This window comes from Crinia signifera, chromosome 9 (assembly GCF_055691185.1).
Source record: "Crinia signifera chromosome 9, ASM5569118v1, whole genome shotgun sequence".
Taxonomy (NCBI): Eukaryota; Metazoa; Chordata; class Amphibia; order Anura; family Myobatrachidae; genus Crinia; species Crinia signifera.
This window is the reverse complement of record NC_139225.1, coordinates 142,485,319-142,504,239: the sequence shown is the minus strand read 5'-3', so window position 1 is coordinate 142,504,239 and position 18,921 is coordinate 142,485,319. Positions and strand designations below refer to the sequence as shown.

The window sequence follows — 18,921 nt, the reverse complement described above, 5'->3', positions numbered from 1 at the left end:
TGAGAGACGATTGCTCTCAATTTAGGAGCCAGCCGTGCTGTTGGAGGACATTGACCGTTATGGTTTTCTATCTATGGTCTTATGGATGTAATCTAATGCACTGGCATACAGACTGCCTGCATCCTTAACATAATAATGTGGGGTAGCGTTCTGGCCTATACACACTAGACCAGGCATAGGTAACCTGTGGCTCTCCAGCTGTTGTGAAACTACAAGTCCCAGCATGCTTTGCCACAGTTTTGTTTTGGGAATGTTAAAACTGTAGCAAAGCATGCTGGGATGTGTAGTTTCACAACAGCTGGAGACCACAGGTGGCCGATGCCGGCACTAGATGATGAGTTTAGTGAAAGATGTTGCACAATTTCCCTTGAACTTTCCAGTATCCTGAACAAACTATATTGTGCGTACACACTGAGCGATCTGCTGAACGATCTACAGTAGCTAGAGCCTAGTACTATGCAGATATTTGTGAACGACATAGCCAAAATTGAGCTGCATGTTTAGACAACAGAAACCCTCGTAATGACACGCAGGAGCGCATGTTGTACATTACACACTGGCCGATATTTTATACAACATCGCGCAGAAGGGCCAAAATGAGGGATATTGTTCAAAATATTGCCCAGTATGTATGCACCTTTAGAGTGGGGGGTGTTTAAGTGAGTTACTGGGGTTCTAGTTAGGCACTGGCGGGGTGCTGAGGATTACCCCTCCTTCAGTACACTGGCGTCAGTATTCTGACCGCCAGGATCACCTCAACAGGTCATATGTATACAACTCATCACAGCCCAGTGCCCCAACTGGAATTCATGCCGCTCATGTTCTGGGGATGGGTAAATCCTATCATATTTTGAACAAATAAAACCTAAATGGGCCCCTAGTACAGGCATGGCCAAATTATGACCCTCCAGCTGTTGTGAAACTACAAGTGCCATCATGCCTTGCCACAATTTTCCTATTAGGGAATGCTAAAACTATGGCAAGGCATGCTGGGATGTGTAGTTTCACAACACCTGGAGCGCCACAGTTTGCCCATGTCTGCCCTAGTATATTATTGCTAGTTTCTTTTATAGCGCACACATATTCCACAACGCTTTACAGAGAATATTTGACCAATCACATCAGTCCCTGCCCAAGTGGAGCTTACAATCTTTATTCCCTACCACATGCAGACACATTTACTTTTAGGGTCAGTTTTGTTGGAGCCAATTAACCTACCTGTAGATTTTTGGATTGTGGGAGGAAACCGGAGCAATGGCTTTGTGAGATCACAGCATTGCTCCAATGTCCTACAACTCCCATCAGCCCCCTCAGGCAGCCACACCACCTACTGTACGGGGAACCACGTGTTCTGGAGTACAACTAACGGTTTGTGATCGCGCACACATTGTGGGACTCAGCTGGAGAAAGCTCGTACTTTAAAAGTAAACCAAAAAAAGACCACTAAACAAAAAATACTGTGCGTTTATTATATACACAAAGTCTCCACTGTATATACAGGAATAGTGTTAGCCCTGTGCTTAGGATTCAGGGATATTACTGCGCGCTGTGCTGGCGATGGATCTACAATTATATCAACTTAGCATCAGCAGGTTTACATATTCTAGAGCATTTAGCTTCCTCTCTGTCCGCTCGGTCAAACAAAGCAAGAACAATAAACAAGCGAGAGCAACAGCAATTAATTATCTAATGAGAGCTGTCCGGTATCACAGCATCTAGCCCAAATCTACAACTACTACCTTGGTTGGACCTGCTGATATTATTGCTACATTGTCTCTACATTCTGTTGATCCACAATTAGGTCAAGACAGAGAAATGTTCCTGCGAATACAACCCGGCATCTTACGGGCTAATTGCGGTATTACTAGATAATTGAGGTGAAGTGAGACGTAATCGTGTGGGGTTCCTTTCAATAGAACTGTAAAACTACAAAAAACATTTAAAAAAGGATCATTGCTAATAAAACTATTGAAAATAATTTAAGTGAAATTGTATTACTTATTTTTGTTGTTATGTGTCACTCGTGTCCACCCTGTATACTGTGCAGCCATTAATGTATGGGAACAGCAGATTTGCCGTATCCTAGAAACCAATACTGTGACCCTTAGACAGGTAACCCTGTGTTAATGTTGTTTTATCTACAGTGCTAATTGCAAAAATCTGCTCATTAAAAACAAGCGTACGAATATTCTATGTAATACGTAAGGAGCGATATCTGTACAAAACTCAGCGTCTCCGCTTGGCCGGAGTCGGTCCGGCACTCTCCGCAGCAGGGTTTAGCAGATAGGCGGATGGATTTACTTCCTGGCGCAAGATCCCGCTCAGAATAAATTCCGCCGTGGTGACCGGGATGGACGATGGGGCTGACTTGCAGCGAGCAGCGTCTTCGGGACATGACACAATGACGCACTTTTCCTAGAAGTAAGAGAAAGGGGGAGAGAGGACATCATCCACTGTCTGGGAACCTCTCAGGACCCAAGTCCCAACCAGATGTATTTATGCTTCAAGCCTTAGACTATTTTACCTTGGATGTCCGAGGCATTTTTGGGAGGAATGTTGCCCCACTGCAGCGGAGAATGTCCTTCATATTCTCTGGCTCAGGCTTGACATTAGAGGTGATGTGAATTTCATAACCCTACAAAGACCAAGCATTCAGGAGGATTACCATATAAGTACCAGTACCGTTGCCTTAAAACCCATCCGGCTTACCCTCCCCCCCCGATCTCTCATTCCCTATCCCTAGGGTAACGCAGTACAGTTGGCCATCTCGTACCAGAGTATATATGTATGAATCCCCTCCCCAATCTCCCATCCCCAGGGTGAAGTCATCTGGCCACCTCGTATTGGAGTCTATATGTATGCATCCCCTCCTCATTGTCCCATCCCTAGGCTAACCCAGGACAGACAACCTATGGCTGTACCAGGTATCTCCCTCAGGTTGGCACACAAAGGAGAAGCTACAGATGTATTCAGATACCATATACAGGGTGATAGAGACTACCTCCCATGGCAGGAAGACACAAGGGGGTCACACAAATATTTACATGGAGAACCCTGGGGTCTGTACCTCAAGAAGCGGCTTCCTCTTGGCTTTCTGCAGTGACTTTGCTAACACGAAGTTGAAGATCTTCTCTTGCTCTTTGTCGTTAACCAGAAATCCAGTTGGGGACAAAAAACAGCCGCTCTTCTTACACTACGTAGAAAGACGCGGATGACGTAAGAACAAATAATACATACAACTGGTAGAACGAGGGGACAGTGACATATGAAGAAATGTAAAAGGGGAACCAAAACTAATATTCTTACCAGCTATGCCCAGTATAAAGAATTGGTTTGTTGGGTTGGCACTGATACTGGGGGTGCCTGGTTGAGTAAGGCAGGCGGTTAGGGCTTATGTTTTTGTTTGAGCTCATTGAACTCCATACCCACTGCTAAGCTGGGAGAGACAGGAGGAAGGGCTGGTGTCAGTAGGAAACTGGGTACAGTGTTCGAGAGATGGAAAATGGCTCCTGATAAGGTTATATGGGAATGGGGCAAAGGTAACAAATTTGCACCTTATCTATCCAGTCCAAGGTGACGATGGGAATACCCCGTGCAAGAGCACAGAGAAACTTCACGGTCCTCCTGACACGGTCGGTTACCAGGTGAGTGCAGTCAAACACTGAGTCTGCAATGTCGCCTCCCAGTGAGCGGATTACCTGCTCACCCATCGCATCCACCACCCCCGTGAAAAGAACCTGAGGGAAAAAAGTGAAATAATGACTTATGAGATGGATGGAGTGTGGCACAATGCACTTAAGACATATGGTGGGAAAACAAAATAGGTGGAGACAAAAAGGCTGAGACAGAGGAGAGGTATAGAAGATGAAGATGATGATGAAGAGAAAAGACATAAGCTGTAAAAGCCAAAGATAGTTCTTATAGAGAAAATGTGAGGGTGACATCTGACCTTGGGAGCGGATCCTGAATGGGGAACATATGGGCTGGTGGCTGCAGCCGACATCCTGCTAGTGCGCCGTGGGGTACGGACCTCTGGCTGGTTACTTAAGGCAGGACTTGACCTTTGTCGGCTGCTCCGAGATGGGGATGGGTCAGGAGGGGAGATTTCCTGGGGGAGAAGTTATGGGGCAGGTTATAGTAAAGTCCTGTGCAAAACTTTCATGTTCTTTAATGAACAATTTGCTCCCACCAAATGACACTGTTGACAGTATGATTTAAATCTCACCTGACTAAATATAGCTCTATATTATTAAATGTATTCTCAACTGGTGGTACCACTAGCAGTAAGGGATACCAGGTGCGGTCACCAAGAACTGTGGATTGACCTCAAAACTATAGGAACAGCTGTATGGTAGACACGTTTTTAACTTTTCCTTGAGCAGGACAAAATTTGGTTAGGCTTACGTTCATCTCCAGCTTTCCCTCTCCTGAATATCCAAACTACACCAGTTTCTGAAATCTTCCTATTGCAGCCTTAAATACATTGATCTAGACAACGCAACATCTACTAACCTTAGCGTTTCCAGCCTGTGTGTTGCTTGCTTCTGCTACTATTTTTCGCGGCCGGCCTCTTTTTGGCGTCGTTTCTACCTTGGCTACTGGTTTCTGGTCTACCTCCTCATCTGACTTTTTCCTCTTGACTTCCACTTCTGATTTAGATGGCTGCCCTCTCTTCCTTGCAGCAACTGGGGTGGAAACCTGAGGCACATCTTCCTTAGCTGCCGTTCTCCTGGTTCTTCCAGCATTCAGCCCTGACTTTTCCTCATGTACAGGCAACTCCGCTTGTGGCCCCTCCACTGCTCTCTCTCCAAGCTCCTCCTTTCTCGCTCTCTCAGCTTCTTCGGTTTCCTCTGTTGAAGTTTTTCTCCTTGATCTTGAGGATGATCTTTCAGGCTTGGTGTCAACCTCAGCCTTATGCTCGCTTCCAACATTTTTACCATCTTTGGCATTTTTCCGAGTTCGGAGAGTGGTCTTTTGACCAACTGGATCTGCCTTTTGGGTCTCTGCAATGGTCTCCTCTTCCTTTTGATCAGTCTTTAACTGTTCCTTGGAGCCCTTTCTAGGCCTTCCAGATTTTTTGCTTTGTTCTTCTGCTAGTCCTGCAACATCTTCCTCTGATGAATTTTTCTTGGTCCTTCTAGAAACTGCTTCTTTTACAGTTTCACCTTTTTCCGCACTCTCCTGGTCCCTACATTCTCTCTTTGTCCTTCTTGTGTGAGTTTCACTAACTGTTGGCTCTTCCTTGTTTCCTATATCATTTTCGGTTATCTGCTCATCTTTCAAATTTTTCAGTGTCCTCCTTGGTTTTCTAGTTGTGTCACCTTCCTCGGTTTTTCCAACATCTTTCACTTCCTCTAGATTTTCTGCTTCAACCTTAGTATGTCTAGTTCTCCTTGTCATTTTGTTACTGACTGGACTATCCTCAGAGTTTCCTTGGACTTCTTTTTCTTCAACTTTCTTTTCGCCACCTCTTAAACTCATACTCCTCTTAGATGTCCCTTTCACAACTTGTGACACTTTTTCAGATTCCTCTTTGATGCTTTCTGTCAAATTCCTCCTAAGTGTCCTTGGTTTCTCATTTCCCGAACAGCGGTCAGGAGTAGATACTTGGACCTCCTTATTTTTTCCTGTTCTTGTGGCTGTGGCTTCCTCGCTCTTTTCTTTCTTTTGCTCCACAGACTCTGCAGATGTGGCACCAGACTTTCGAGTTTTCCTCTTTCCTAGATCCTCCGCCACTTTTTGTGTCTCCAATTTTCTTGACGTTGGCCTGTGAACATGAACTTCTTCTTTCTGTTCTTCATTGCTTTCATCTTCTACCTTATTTACATTATCCCTGGATTCTGGTTCAACTGCACTAGTTTTTTTTAGCTTTGTATTAGCACGTGTTTTGTTTGTAACACGCTTCTTGTTTGGAACGTCACTGCTGGACTCAAGCACAATTTGGGTAGAACTTCCATCTGAAACCATGTGAACCTTGCTTTCAATAATTCCTGAAGGAGACTTTCCTCCATTTCCTTTGTGCTCAGCAGAGGCAGACATACGTTCTTTGTCATTTTCACTTTTTTCAGTCCGCACATCCTCAGTCTGCTCTGGCATATGTTTGACCAAATTATCTTTCTTGTCATCTTCTGGTGTTTGACTTTCGATAATTCCAGCAGGATTCAATGGCAAGTTCCCAGTGGAAGAACTATCCCTGCTTTCCTCAGTGGAAGGACCAGACTCTTCTTCATTGCCATCTTCCAATTCTTTCTTGGCCCTTTTATCAAGGCTCTTGCCAGTCGGTTGCTTCTTCTTAACCTTCTCATTAATCCCTGACTTTGATGGTTCAGCATCGGAAGTGATTCGGTTAGTCCTCTTTCTGGTAGCTGTCGAAGAGGCCTCCTCCTTTGTTTTAATTTGGTCATCCACGTCTTCTACTGCCTTTCTTCTTGCTCCTCTTCTTCCTCCTTTCTCTGCCATCAGTTCTTCCGTTTTCTCAGTTCCAGATTGCTTTGGTTCTTCCTCATTGAGCTCACTCAGAGTCTCAGGTAGGGAATCAGGCACAACAAGAACTTCTTCTGGGTGCTCAATAACTTCAGCTGCAGTCTGAAGGGCAAACAAAGAATGCACTGGTCAATAGAAGTATAAAGAATGTACAGGTCAATAGAAGTATTATTTGTTGCTTCTGTTAAACACATAAGACCAACACAAAACCTGGTGACACTAATGATAGACACAAACAGGCTGATGTACTGTAATATGGAGTTTTCATAACGAAGGGGTTGCTCACATACTTTGCAGCACTTCAGTGGCGTTCAAACCCCTTAGAAATGGCCTTTACTTTAACTCTGCCTCTTGGAACTCTGCATTTTGCAACTAGGACCGGAGTAACTGATCAAACATGAACCACAGCCAATTAAAGCATACAGAATTCCTAGGCTGTTTCAGGCATTAGTCGGAGACCACTGCAAATCCAATCACATGCACAAAAACTAGCAATGCCTCCCATCATAGCAGACAGGATTCAAAGGACGGATCAGTCATGCATCGCAGACTACGTTATCATGCATATTTTATTGCGGTAGCTGAAATTAACCCTTTACGTGCCAACATCTGTGAGAGATGTGCAAAATATCCACTAAAAATGCCAGCGTCGCTCACATTTGTTATATAAATTCCAATTAAAAAAATGTGTAAAACAGATTATATTTCCTATATAAGGTAAACATTACAGGTCATTATGGTGAATATAAATGTTTGATTGGCAATTTTCACACCTATTTTGACAAATTCACTTGGCAATCAAAGGGAACAAAGGGGCTAATAAGAGATGGCAATATTTCCAAAACTAAAATTCTGATTTACGAACCTCTGCACTCTTTGCAGACTCCGCCTTTTTTCTGCTTCTGCTTAGACCTGTAAGAAAGCAGATAAAGTTAATGACAAAGCTTGTGTGCTTTCCACCGCTGCTGAAATATAATATAAGATCTACCATAACACACCGGAGGAGTACACTTTTTGGGATGAATGTATTATGTGCCTCCTCATGTCACGAGTTCATATTGAAACCAGACGTTACATTATTCATATTGTATTGGTAGGTTTTTGTAGAAAACTGGCCTACGGTGCATCCAGAAAGTATTCACAGCGCTTCAATGTCCCATTCTATTATGTTACAGCCTTATTCCAAAATTGAATAATTTCATTTTCCCTTCGGAATTTTACATACAATACCACAAATTATTTTAGGATATTTTTCTAATTTATTAAAAATAAAACTATGAAATCACATGTACCTAAGTATTCACAGCCTTTGCCATAATGAGCTTGTATTAAGTCAGTGTCAGATGAGATCTTTATTGTAAAAGCTTACTTAAAATATGGTTACCTAGATTAGTTATTTTCATGCAATTAATATGAAGCAACATTATGTCATCCTTATTTTTCAGGCTAATTCAACAAACACCACAGTTTCCCAAAATTTGCAGATCGCATTCGGGAGGCCATAAACCAGGCATGTCCAAACTGTGGCCCTCCAGCTGTTGTGAAACTACACATCCCAGGATGCCTTGCCATAGTTTTAGCATCCCCTAATATCAAAACTGTGGCGAGAAATGATGGGACTTGTAGTTTCACAACAGCTGGAGGGCCATAGATTGGACATGCATACCTTAAACTGTCCAGTCATAATCTTAGTTTAGGGGTTGGTGGTGGAGCCTGTTGAAAGAGTGTGGTGAAAGTACACAAAGTTACAACTCATCCTGAATCAGGCCTATTGTTCTGTCTGACACTTCAAATGTTATTTCATACATTTAAGTTTAACCAATGTGTTACCTTATATAGGTGCAAGTTAAAATGACTGACAAGCAGCCATTGAGCTGGTAACTAAACAAACTAAAAAAAAAAACTCTCATGTTTCATGGAAAATATATCAACATGGACGCTGAATGACTCAATCTTGTTATCTACGGTTATATTTTAACTATAAACTTAATCAACATATTTCCATCATAGACACTAACCCCTCCTTGAAGGCAGCTTTGCTTGAGGTTTGTTAGAAGTTTCATTGGCTTCCTCCTCTTTGGCTGGGTCACTCAGGCTGCTGCAAGACAGTTCTTTATCACTTTCTGTGACCACCACATTTAAGCTGGATGGCTGAGTGTCATCTCCTGCGCTTTGCACATTCTGGCTGCCAGTTTGTATGGAGTTACCATCAGGAACACTCTGACCTTGCAGTTGAGTGGCCTGATCATCCGTGGTTTGTGCATCGAGGCTGCATGGTTGTGAGCTTCTGTCTGTTGGAGGCACTGCTGAGATACAAGGCTTCATGTCATCTTCCTCTGCAGCTGGCACATCTGGGGAATGAACTTGTGCTGGAGGTTGTTGTAAGGATGGGACACCTAGGGAGAAAGGCTGTGTGGCTTCAAGCTCAATGGATGACACTTGCTCATCTTTCTTCTCTGCATCATCTTCTTTAGCTTTGTCTTCTTTCAGTTCAATGGGAGCTCCTTCCTGCTGTAAACCCTTTGCCCAAACAGAAGCTGGAACATCTCGTTTAAGGTGCAACCAAGAACCGGACTCTTCCGGAGCAGACAAATATTGAGAGACGGGTTGAGTGTCTTCTTGGGATACTGGTCCACACGATAGCTGCTGACCCTCCTTTACGGATTCTTCCACACTGTCGACAGGTTGTGTAGCCTCTTCTTCATTTACACTATCATTCCCTAGTTCAGGTATCTCTCGGACAGGCGATTCTGCATTTGAGCAATATGGCTGAGTCTCAGCTATGGCGTTTTCATCAATTTCCTCCTCGGATGTATCCACTAAAACAGATAAAGTCGAGGACATGAAAAAAAATATTATTAATAACAGTACAATTATATACCAACGGACACAAGAACACATTTAACTCAGGAGTGGAAATCTATTGCTATGGAAAAAGTCAAAGTGAAACAGAAAAAGGATTTGTCTCAGTGACTTAAAAAAAAAATCCAAGAAATTGTTCATTACATTTTTTATCACCACATAACAGTGATCATGACTGTCTCCTCCATCTTGGGTAATTTGGGAGGAAAGAACAGCAGAGGGGAAGGATGGTATCCAGATTATGTACAATGTGTAGGTCAGGGGTGGTCAAACTGGTCCTCAAAATCTACCAACGGTCCACGTTTTCCAAATCACCTAGCTGGTGCACAGCTGTAGTCATTGCTAACTGTCACAATTTCAAACATTCTGCATTCATTCCTACTATACTGTAGATCCAGAGGTTGCATGAGAAACAGGAACTGTTGGGAAATCTTGACAGGTTTGGCCACCCCTGGTCTAGGACAACACCAAAAAGTTGACATGCATAAGGTGATAAAAGGTCCCCACAAGAAAAAAAAAAAAATCAGCATTAAAAAGGCAGACACATGAAAAGGTCAATATGAGTTTGGTGAATTTTTTCTTTTTCATACTTTACCCATCCAACTGGGAGCATTAATGTGTGTCAAGCACAACAGAAGGGATGTAAGGCACCTGGTCAAAGCATGGGGATGCGGTGCACTACATGGTGGTCCATGTGTTCAAGTATCAACATTGACACCAAAAGAAAGTGAAAACTCTGTTGACTTTTTGCTGTCGACCTACATACTGTCTGTGAGCTGTACCACACCCAGGAAAGGCATGTTTTACATAAACAGAGACAATGGCTTGTGGCTGGTATGTGGGATTGGTTCCCCTAGCTGATGTATGCTGGGAAGCTATGGAGGTGTGAGCAGAAATCAGACTTCATAACTGCGCTCAAGTGCACAACATTCCTCCGACTGAATCTGCCCCATAGTGCTCATGTTTGTGTATGACATTATTCGTAGGAAGCCAGGCTTGTAAATCTGTGTTGCTTGATGAAGGGACAACTCTGAAATGCTTAGCAGGAAAATGATTTGTGGTTAACCTGATCCTATTGCTTTGGTGGCGATCTGAAGGCTCCACAATCAAAGACACAACAACAACAACAACAACAACAACAAGAGGATGCACTTACGGGTCACTGCGGAAATCTGCAACACTCCTATTGGGTCAGCAGGCCCTGTATAGAAACAATGTTAAAACAGTAACTTATTATTGAATCACTGCAAAGCCATATGATGTAACTGGGTTTGTTTACAAGTATTCTGCTCCTCTCTCACTATACCAACAATCCCTTATGTGCTCAGTACTGGAGACTTACGTTTGAATGGATCTGGCTCCGCCCATGTAGAACTGAATACTTGGGTAGCTTCCTCTTCATCTAAGCAGCAGAAAGGGAAAAAGTTTGTGTCTGAATATCAAGTCCAGTTGTTTAATTGTTTACAATGCTAACCCTAATGTTATTTGCAGTCATACTTCATATTCAGCTGTGTTAACCAAAGCAAAAGATGAGATTCTCCAAATACCTGGTAACTCCGAATCCTGTTCTTGTGATTCCAGGTAACACTGTGTGGCCATACTTTCATAATCAGCATCTGAAATAAATGATAAAAATGCTATTTATGTTAATTACACACATAAAGGTGCAGGCATTCATTAGGCCACTAACACAGTATCCCCTTCTCCAGTCTTACTGCTGGCCCCAGCGGTGTTTCGATGTCCCTCTATATAATCCAACCATTCATACAGGGAAGGAATACAACACACGCACAGTCTGCGGAACCCTTTGAGTGCCAATGGTGCTGTGAGAGATAAGCAAAATATCCCCAAAAATACCAGCATCACTCACAGCTCTTTCTTTTCTTGGATGCAATATTTAACTAAACTTCAATTAATTGACTACAGATCATTTGCCAGCAATAACTAAAGTGATTCATATTCCTCGACTACGACCCTGGCATTTTTAGTGGATATTTTGCACATCTCTCACAGCAATTTTAGCACTCAAAAGGGTTAAAACAGGCCAAGCGGTAAGACAAACGAATTGTTGGACTGTCAAGGTCAAGTCATTACAATGACTTCATAATCCACAGTCATTGCAAATGTATTTACTTTTACATAGCACCTCAATGACCTCAAAGATCTATCTTCTCACACAGAAGGACAAAAAAACACTTACTTTCAGAGTCGGTTTTCTGAGTCTCGTCCTCCTCCTCACTATTGTCTGCTAGAACGCTGGGGGATTCCACTTTTGAAACTTCGGGTGGAGCAGAAACATCTTCACAAACGCTGCCATCAGCTTCATCTACTTCTGCTTTCGCCAATCCTGGGACAATATGTTCATCGTTGTCTTCTACATCCGTGTCACTATCCATGTGTAGTTCATCTGCTTCTTCATGGGTCACAGCCATTTTACTCTTTTGGTTATCACTTTGTGCAGTTTGCTCAGCTGTCCGAGCTTCCTCCCGTACTGGGACAACATCTTCCTCTTCCACATCTGTGTCATCCTCCTTATTTGTGGCACTTATTTCTTCCTTTTTGCTATAGCTTTCCACAGTACTAACCGCTTGTTGATCATCTTTGTGAACTTGAGATGTTGGCTTATTTTCCACAGTGGCATTTGATGCTCCTGGTACTGCTTCGTCTTCATCCACATCAGTATCGCTGTCTAGGTTGAAGGCATCTTTGAATTCTTCAGGATCCAGTTTTGTTTTTCCGGAGTCTTGCTCTTCTTTTTGCAAGACTGAATCGTTCGTATCTTCGTCCACATCGGTATCGCTGTCTAGTTGTAATCCTTTAATTGTTTCTTTCACAGTTGTCGTTGTTCTCCTCTCCTCTTTCTTAACTTCCGAGTTGGACCTATCAACATCGTCCTCCACATCTGTATCACTGTCCAGATGGAATCCTTCCTTCTTCTCGTCATCAATACTCGAGCCCTGCTCAGTGCTCCTCACATCTGGCTTAGACATATCTGCAGTATTTTCTACATCTGAGTCACTGCTGACATGGAGTCTGCTGGATTCTGTGGTCCCTGAAGTTCCACCATCTTCATCTTTCTTTGTGTTCATTTCAGCATTTTCGCCCTTTGACTGTAAAATCTTACGGTCATCCTCGACATCTGTATCGCTGTCTGGGTTAACCTCCGATGAATCCCCTTTGGTATGTTCCATACTTGTATCAGCTTCATCGTCTGTATCACTGTTTATGTTTATTTGATGCGTTTTTCCTGTCTCTAAATAAGCTTCTGAAGTTGCTGCATCTTTCTCAGTGTCGGTGTTGATAACTGCACCAACCATACCCAAAGTTCTGCCACTGGTTTGCTCTTCCCCTTTGTCAGTTTTGATCTCAAGTGTCTCTGTATTCATTACCCCTGACTGAGAGGTTTTAATGTCATCCTCGTCTACATCTGTGTCACTATCGAAGCAAAAATCAGCTTCAAAGTCTGTAGCCGCAAGGTTTACGCTGTTTTCCCCAGTTGGGATATTGCGACCTGAACTAGATTCATCAAATATTCTCTCCTCAGTATCTCTCCTTGTCACTGCATCTACTTCTTCCTGGACACAAGGATTATTAGTTTGTTTGTCAATAGTATTTTCCTTTGAAGTCTCTTCATGCTGATGTTCAACAGGTTTATCACTGTTCAGGGTTGAAACTTCCTTGAACTTGGTGTCTGATTTATCGGAAACCCCTATCGCCTGAACATGTCCGTCACCAACCAATGAGCTTCCGTCCGACACAGCTTCTGCTACTATTGGCTGAACATGTCTGTCACCCACCAATGAGCTTCCGTCTGACACAGCTTCTGCTACTATTTCCTGAACACGTCCATCACCAACTGATGGGGTTCCGTCTGACACAGCTTCTGCTACTATCGCCTGAACATGTCCATCACCAACTGATGAGCTGCCGTCCGTCAAAGCTTCTGCTATCGCCTGAACACGTCCATCACCAACTGATGAGCTGCCGTCCGACACAGCTTCTGCTACTATCGCCTGAACATGTCCATCACCAACTGATGAGCTGCCGTCCGTCACAGCTTCTGCAACTATCGCCTGAACATGTCCATCACCAACTGATGAGCTGCCGTCCGTCACAGCTTCTGCTACTATCGCCTGAAAATGTCCATCACCAACCGATGAGCTGCCGTCTGACACAGCTTCTGCTACTATCGCCTGGACATGTCCATCACCAACCGATGAGCTACCGTCCGTCACAGCCTCCACCTTCGGTTTTATCTCTTGGTCACCCTTAGAGTGAGAGGCATCTCCTGTCAACAATGTCAATTTTAGCTCTCCATCTGTCCGTACATCAGCCTTTATCTTCTCATTATCCACTGGTGGAACCTTCCTGCTCTCGTCTTTGTCCTGTACTTTAAAACATGAAGGGGTCGAGATGTTCAGCGAGGAGGGTGTGAAAGATCCTATCCTTGTAGGCGTATCATGAGTGTCTGTGTCGCTATCACATCGCAGATTGAGCGACGGGAAACGAGACTCGGAGGTAGAAGTATCAATTTCCTCATCACTATGAAGAAACAAGAATAGTCACGATATAATTCCCTTTCATCTTATGAATTGGTAGGTAAAAGACATAGGACATAGAACATTTGTCTTTGCCATGGTTACATCGCGCACCTTAACCGTTTACAGGTCAGTTATGCGTTTTCAATCTTACCTTTCAGGTACAATTGTGTCTGTAATAGGAGAGAATATGGTCCCATGAGCCGTGGTCTTGTGGCTGCCTCGGAAGGATCCCAAACCTGTAGGTATATTTCATTGATAACGTTAGGGGGTTAAACTAAATTTACTTGTGTCCACCAGACCTGTATCCCAGTCACTAATGCCACAAAATGTAAGGTGCATGGTCCTTCACACAGAAGAACCACTGGTAACATTACTATTTATTTATAGACTAGTAAGCCTGCTCGAAGCAAATGCATCGAAAACTAGTCTGCTACCTTGTGATTGCCCCTGTGTTTGTGTGAGAAAGAAAGAGATGTAGTTTCACTTGCTGCCAGCAGAGGGCAGTGTTTCGGAGACACGCAGACGCTCAACATATATATAGATGACATCATAATGATGTTACGACTCCAGATAGCTGAGACAAAGGTGGAGATTAAACAAATCTTCTAGAGCAGTGGTTCCCAACCCTGGTCCTCAAGTACCCCCAACAGTGCACGTTTTCCAGGTCACCCGGCAGCTGCACTCATTATTCAGACACATTTTAAAAGATCCACAGGTGGAGCTAATTATGTCACTTGTGATTCTGTGTGGAGACCTGGAAAACATGCACTGTTGGGGGTACTTGAGGACCAGGGTTGGGAACCACTGTTCTAGAGCTAAGAGGTGCTGCTTACAGCAGCCAATCCGATTCCAGCTGCCATTTTACATTATGAACTACATAAATCATACCAATAATCTGTTTGGTTGCTATGGGAAACAGGTCCACTTGTTCTCTAATGGGGCCTACACACAGGCCGACTAACGTTCTGAGCGAAGCTACTTGGATCAGAACGCTCAGTCTCTCTCTGCGCTGTGTGTGCGGGCAGGTTATTACTCACCACCGAATTCAGACCGGTGGGGCCGCGAAATAAAATCGCTGTGTGGCCTGTAACCTCTCCCCCACTGCCCATGGGAGGGGAAGAGGACTCGGGCCTGAGTAAAAAGTACCCACCCCCACATCTCAACGCCACTGTTGGCATGAGTTTATCACATTTTTTGGGGGTATCAATTTGTAGATTAGAACACATGGACCCCGCTTAGGGACAGGCACCTCGCCCTGCTATTCTTAGCACACTTTACCATTCCCGATTGGAGAAAAGAAGTCCCGTTGACCGTTACCATGACTAACATTTGCTTCTGTCGACCAATAGTGGTTGACCTATTGACCTAATACAGGCATGGCCAAACTGTGGCCCTCCAGGTGTTGTGAAACTACACATCCCAGCATGCCTTGCCACAGTTTAAGCATTCCCCAACAGCAAAACGTTGTGAAGGCATGATGGGACTCGTTTAACAACAGCTGGAGGGTCATCAATTGGCCATGCCTGACCCAATACACGTTCATCCAAAATCCGGATCCTGTAGTCATTGCCAAATGAAAGCCAAGCTGTTCTGTACTGTTGCTATAACAACTAATTTCCTGTATTAGTATTTGTTACCTTCTCCTTCATTAATGTTCTTCTGCCCCCCAGCACCTTCATCCTCATCTCCAGAGTCCCGCGCCAGGACAGTTCCACGTACCATCCTGCGTATGGCAACACCAGGAGTCTTCTCAATAGCCAAAGCTCCCTGCGTTGCCGGCACCAGGACAGAGTCATCCTCGCTCTCTTCTAGAATGGATGCCTCCTCTACTTTCTTCGGTATGGTATAGCGGCACGCCACATCAGCAAACATTAAGAAGTCCCCGTCCGTCAGGGCATAACGTACATTAGGTGCGAGAGCCGCTTTGCTGCGGCGTGTCTTGTTCAGGCTGCCATTGTCGCAGATAGTATGGCAGTCTGCTTTCACCTCCAGGATTGCATGTTTCTTGGACACAGACTGCGCGGGCAGGGTGATATCACAGCTGGCATGTCGGCCGATGAGATTCTGGCCCAGGTAGATGGGGAAGTCTGAGTAATCAATGATAAATAGGAGAATTTCGGAACATTGATAAAGGGAGATGCACAAAGATAATTATACATCCAAGTAACTGAGCAATTTATTTATTTATTTATTTACAGGTTCTTATATAGCGCAGCAGATTCCGTTGCGCTTTACAATAGTAGACAGTGATAAAACAAACTGGGTAACAACATACAGACTTGGAGGTAGGAGGGCCCTGCTGCAAGCTTACAATCTATAGGGATATTGGTGGAAACACAAGGACAGGCACCAGTAATACCATAGCAGTCCCACCAAGTTACAAGTCCAGAAGGGTAGCTATATAATACATAAGTGCCTCAGAGGGTTATGCATGTAGAACTTAAACATTATAGCAATGACAAAAAGAAAACAGATGGATGGAAAGGCATCTAACTTACCCTGTGCTGGACCATGGAGCCCAGCAAACATATGCAGATTTCCTACTGGCCTGAGTCTATTCACTGGAGTCTCCTCCCCGTCGTCATCTGACTGCAGTCGCTGTGTATCATCCATCCTATATAATACATGTATCATGCTGGTCAAAATTACCATAAGCAAAACCACATTTTATTTATTATTTTGTCCCATGCAAATACTACAGATGCGTAATTTAGATGAGGGGCTAAAAATGGGCTTATTGCCTACACACACCTGCAGAACATTGCAGTACATATAGTGCAATGTTCTGCAGGTGTCAATATTTACAGGCACATAAAATCTTCAATTACACCAAGCGACTAGTGATGTCATTAGTCACATGACTGATTTCAAACTGTTCTGTAAGGGCAGAACACAGATACGAGGCCCAAACTGTGATTGCGTATGGTGAAAAGTGAGATATCAGGCCAAAGTCTATTATCCCTTTGGTGAAGTATTCCTATCATGTGGGGACATTAGGATTACGTTATTAACATGCGTCACTGTCATCCGCATTCATGGTTTCATTATGTTTGGTAGAACTGACCCTTAGCTGCTCCCACGTGTCTACGCCTCGTTAAATGGCCTTTGCGGTTTTGTGTGGGTTATGTAAATTAGTGGCATGGTTGCTGTTTGTGTGTGTGAGCAGGCCGAAGCGTCTGCATGACTGCAAAATGATTTGCTACAGTATTTCCAGCAGAGAATGAAGCTTACTGTAGCTTAAACCCTGTGAAGAACATTTTTAGCTGAACGTGATCAATATCACCTAGGGTTACCACCTAGTCCCTTTAATTCCGGACACATATTAATTACACAGGTTCTGTGGCTGGCTGACTTCAAGACTCCACTTCACCTGATTTTAAACTGCCACAGAACCTGTGTAATTAACATGTGTCCGGAATTAAAGGGACTAGGTGGTAACCCTAATATCACCCCTTGGCGCCTCTCACAGTTTGTGACGATGTTACGACACTGGATGTATTACACCACCACTGGCTGGCATGTTGGCGGTGTGCTTTATGAGCAAACAATAAACCTTTGGCACTTACAGGATTTCCAACACTTGGGGGGGGGGGGGGGGGAGCAGTTGTACAATACTGCAAAAATACCGGACATATGTGGTGCCCTGTATGCGACCACTGATATAGAGCCTCATGCACCCCCCACCTCACCTCATTCACATCATCATAAGACTTAAGCTGGGTACACAATGTATAACAAGTGCAATATTGGCAGCGATGGGAACTGGCTGGATGGGCAAGTGTGCACAAACATGCTGCCGCTGCAGGAAGCCTTGGGAGCATGCATCGTTAACGATATTGACAATATGCAAATATCGCCCACGATGGTCGCTACCGTGCAGATCATGGAATATATCGTCTAGTGCACCTTTAGCAGCAGATGTACTAAGACTTGAAGTGAGTTAAAATACCAGCCAACAACCCCTAACTGGCATTTTTTTTAAACATGCGTGTAACATGGCAGTTAGGAGCTGATTGGATGGTACTCGCTCCACTTTATCTCCCAACATATCCAGTAATAAAGTTGTACTGTGCACGAAACCATCAGAATCTGCTCTAGGCCCCATCACAGACACTTGTAGATATATATACTGTTTACTATGCATTAATTACACAGCCCCTCCCCCCACATGCACCAGCACCCTCCTGCTACTTTGTCTAGTGCTCCTCTGCCTGTGCAGACACGAGCAGGCGGCCAGAGCTGCACTGCCCACACTCACACACACGTCATGCAGCCTACAGCACATTACATGCACATATATGTACACAGAGACAGTATATACATGGGCAAACATGTCCACACCTCACTTCCTGCCTCTGTCCCGCTGCTCCAAGGCACGCAGCAATTGGGCCCCGCCCGGCATTTGAGCAGCGCGTCTCTGATTGGGTGAGGCTTCTGTCACTCACGCCGCCAGCGGTCGCGGAATCGCTCGGTAAACAGGGACGTCACGAGAGTGGGCGGTAGCTTGCACTGGATAGGAGGCTGCTGATTGGCTGATGCTTCGCTACTTCGCAATAACGAGTTACAAAAGTTTTAAGCACTAGAGGAATAGATTAATGCGCTTTCGGAGACCTCGTTATCAGGATCCATTTTGTTGAAATGCAAGATTGCAATTAGTTTGTCTTCGCGCAAATGGCCGCCGTTCTTACTTTTTTTCTTTGTTTCTATCGGTTGTGCAGGGCGCAGCGCAGGTCTTCATGCGTGTAGTAGGCTAAGCTGCAACACAGTTTACTGATGCTGGCACCTGTGTGGAGAGGTTGTGGCTGCTTATGGTGTTCTGGTACTCGGCCAGATTAATTATGGGGTGGATGGCATGGAACTGCAGAACCAGGAGGACCCCACCTAAACCTAGACCCACCGCCATGACAGCAGGATGATGACCATAAATGAAACATAAAATTGTGTTCCTCAATGCATTCTTTTTTTTTTTTTTTTTTACTTAGTTATTGACATATTATCGATTGGGCTTGTCATTGGCATCACAAAAACAATACCT

General features: G+C 44.1%; 1 protein-coding gene across 1 annotated transcript; it reads right to left on the bottom strand.

The window, feature by feature from the left end:
- Positions 1-1,444: 1,444 nt before the first annotated feature.
- On the bottom strand, positions 1,445-18,370 carry MDC1 (mediator of DNA damage checkpoint 1). Its single transcript, XM_083160026.1, has 16 exons — positions 18,228-18,370; positions 16,385-16,500; positions 15,524-15,973; positions 14,038-14,122; positions 11,546-13,887; positions 10,893-10,961; positions 10,688-10,747; positions 10,502-10,546; positions 8,502-9,302; positions 7,349-7,395; positions 4,513-6,585; positions 3,950-4,108; positions 3,555-3,737; positions 3,068-3,193; positions 2,525-2,635; positions 1,445-2,415 (listed from the first exon to the last, which is right to left on the bottom strand). Exons 2-16 carry the CDS (start codon positions 16,497-16,499, stop codon positions 2,227-2,229), a joined length of 6,855 nt encoding a protein of 2,284 aa, XP_083016152.1. The 5' UTR covers position 16,500; positions 18,228-18,370; the 3' UTR covers positions 1,445-2,226.
- Positions 18,371-18,921: the final 551 nt, after the last annotated feature.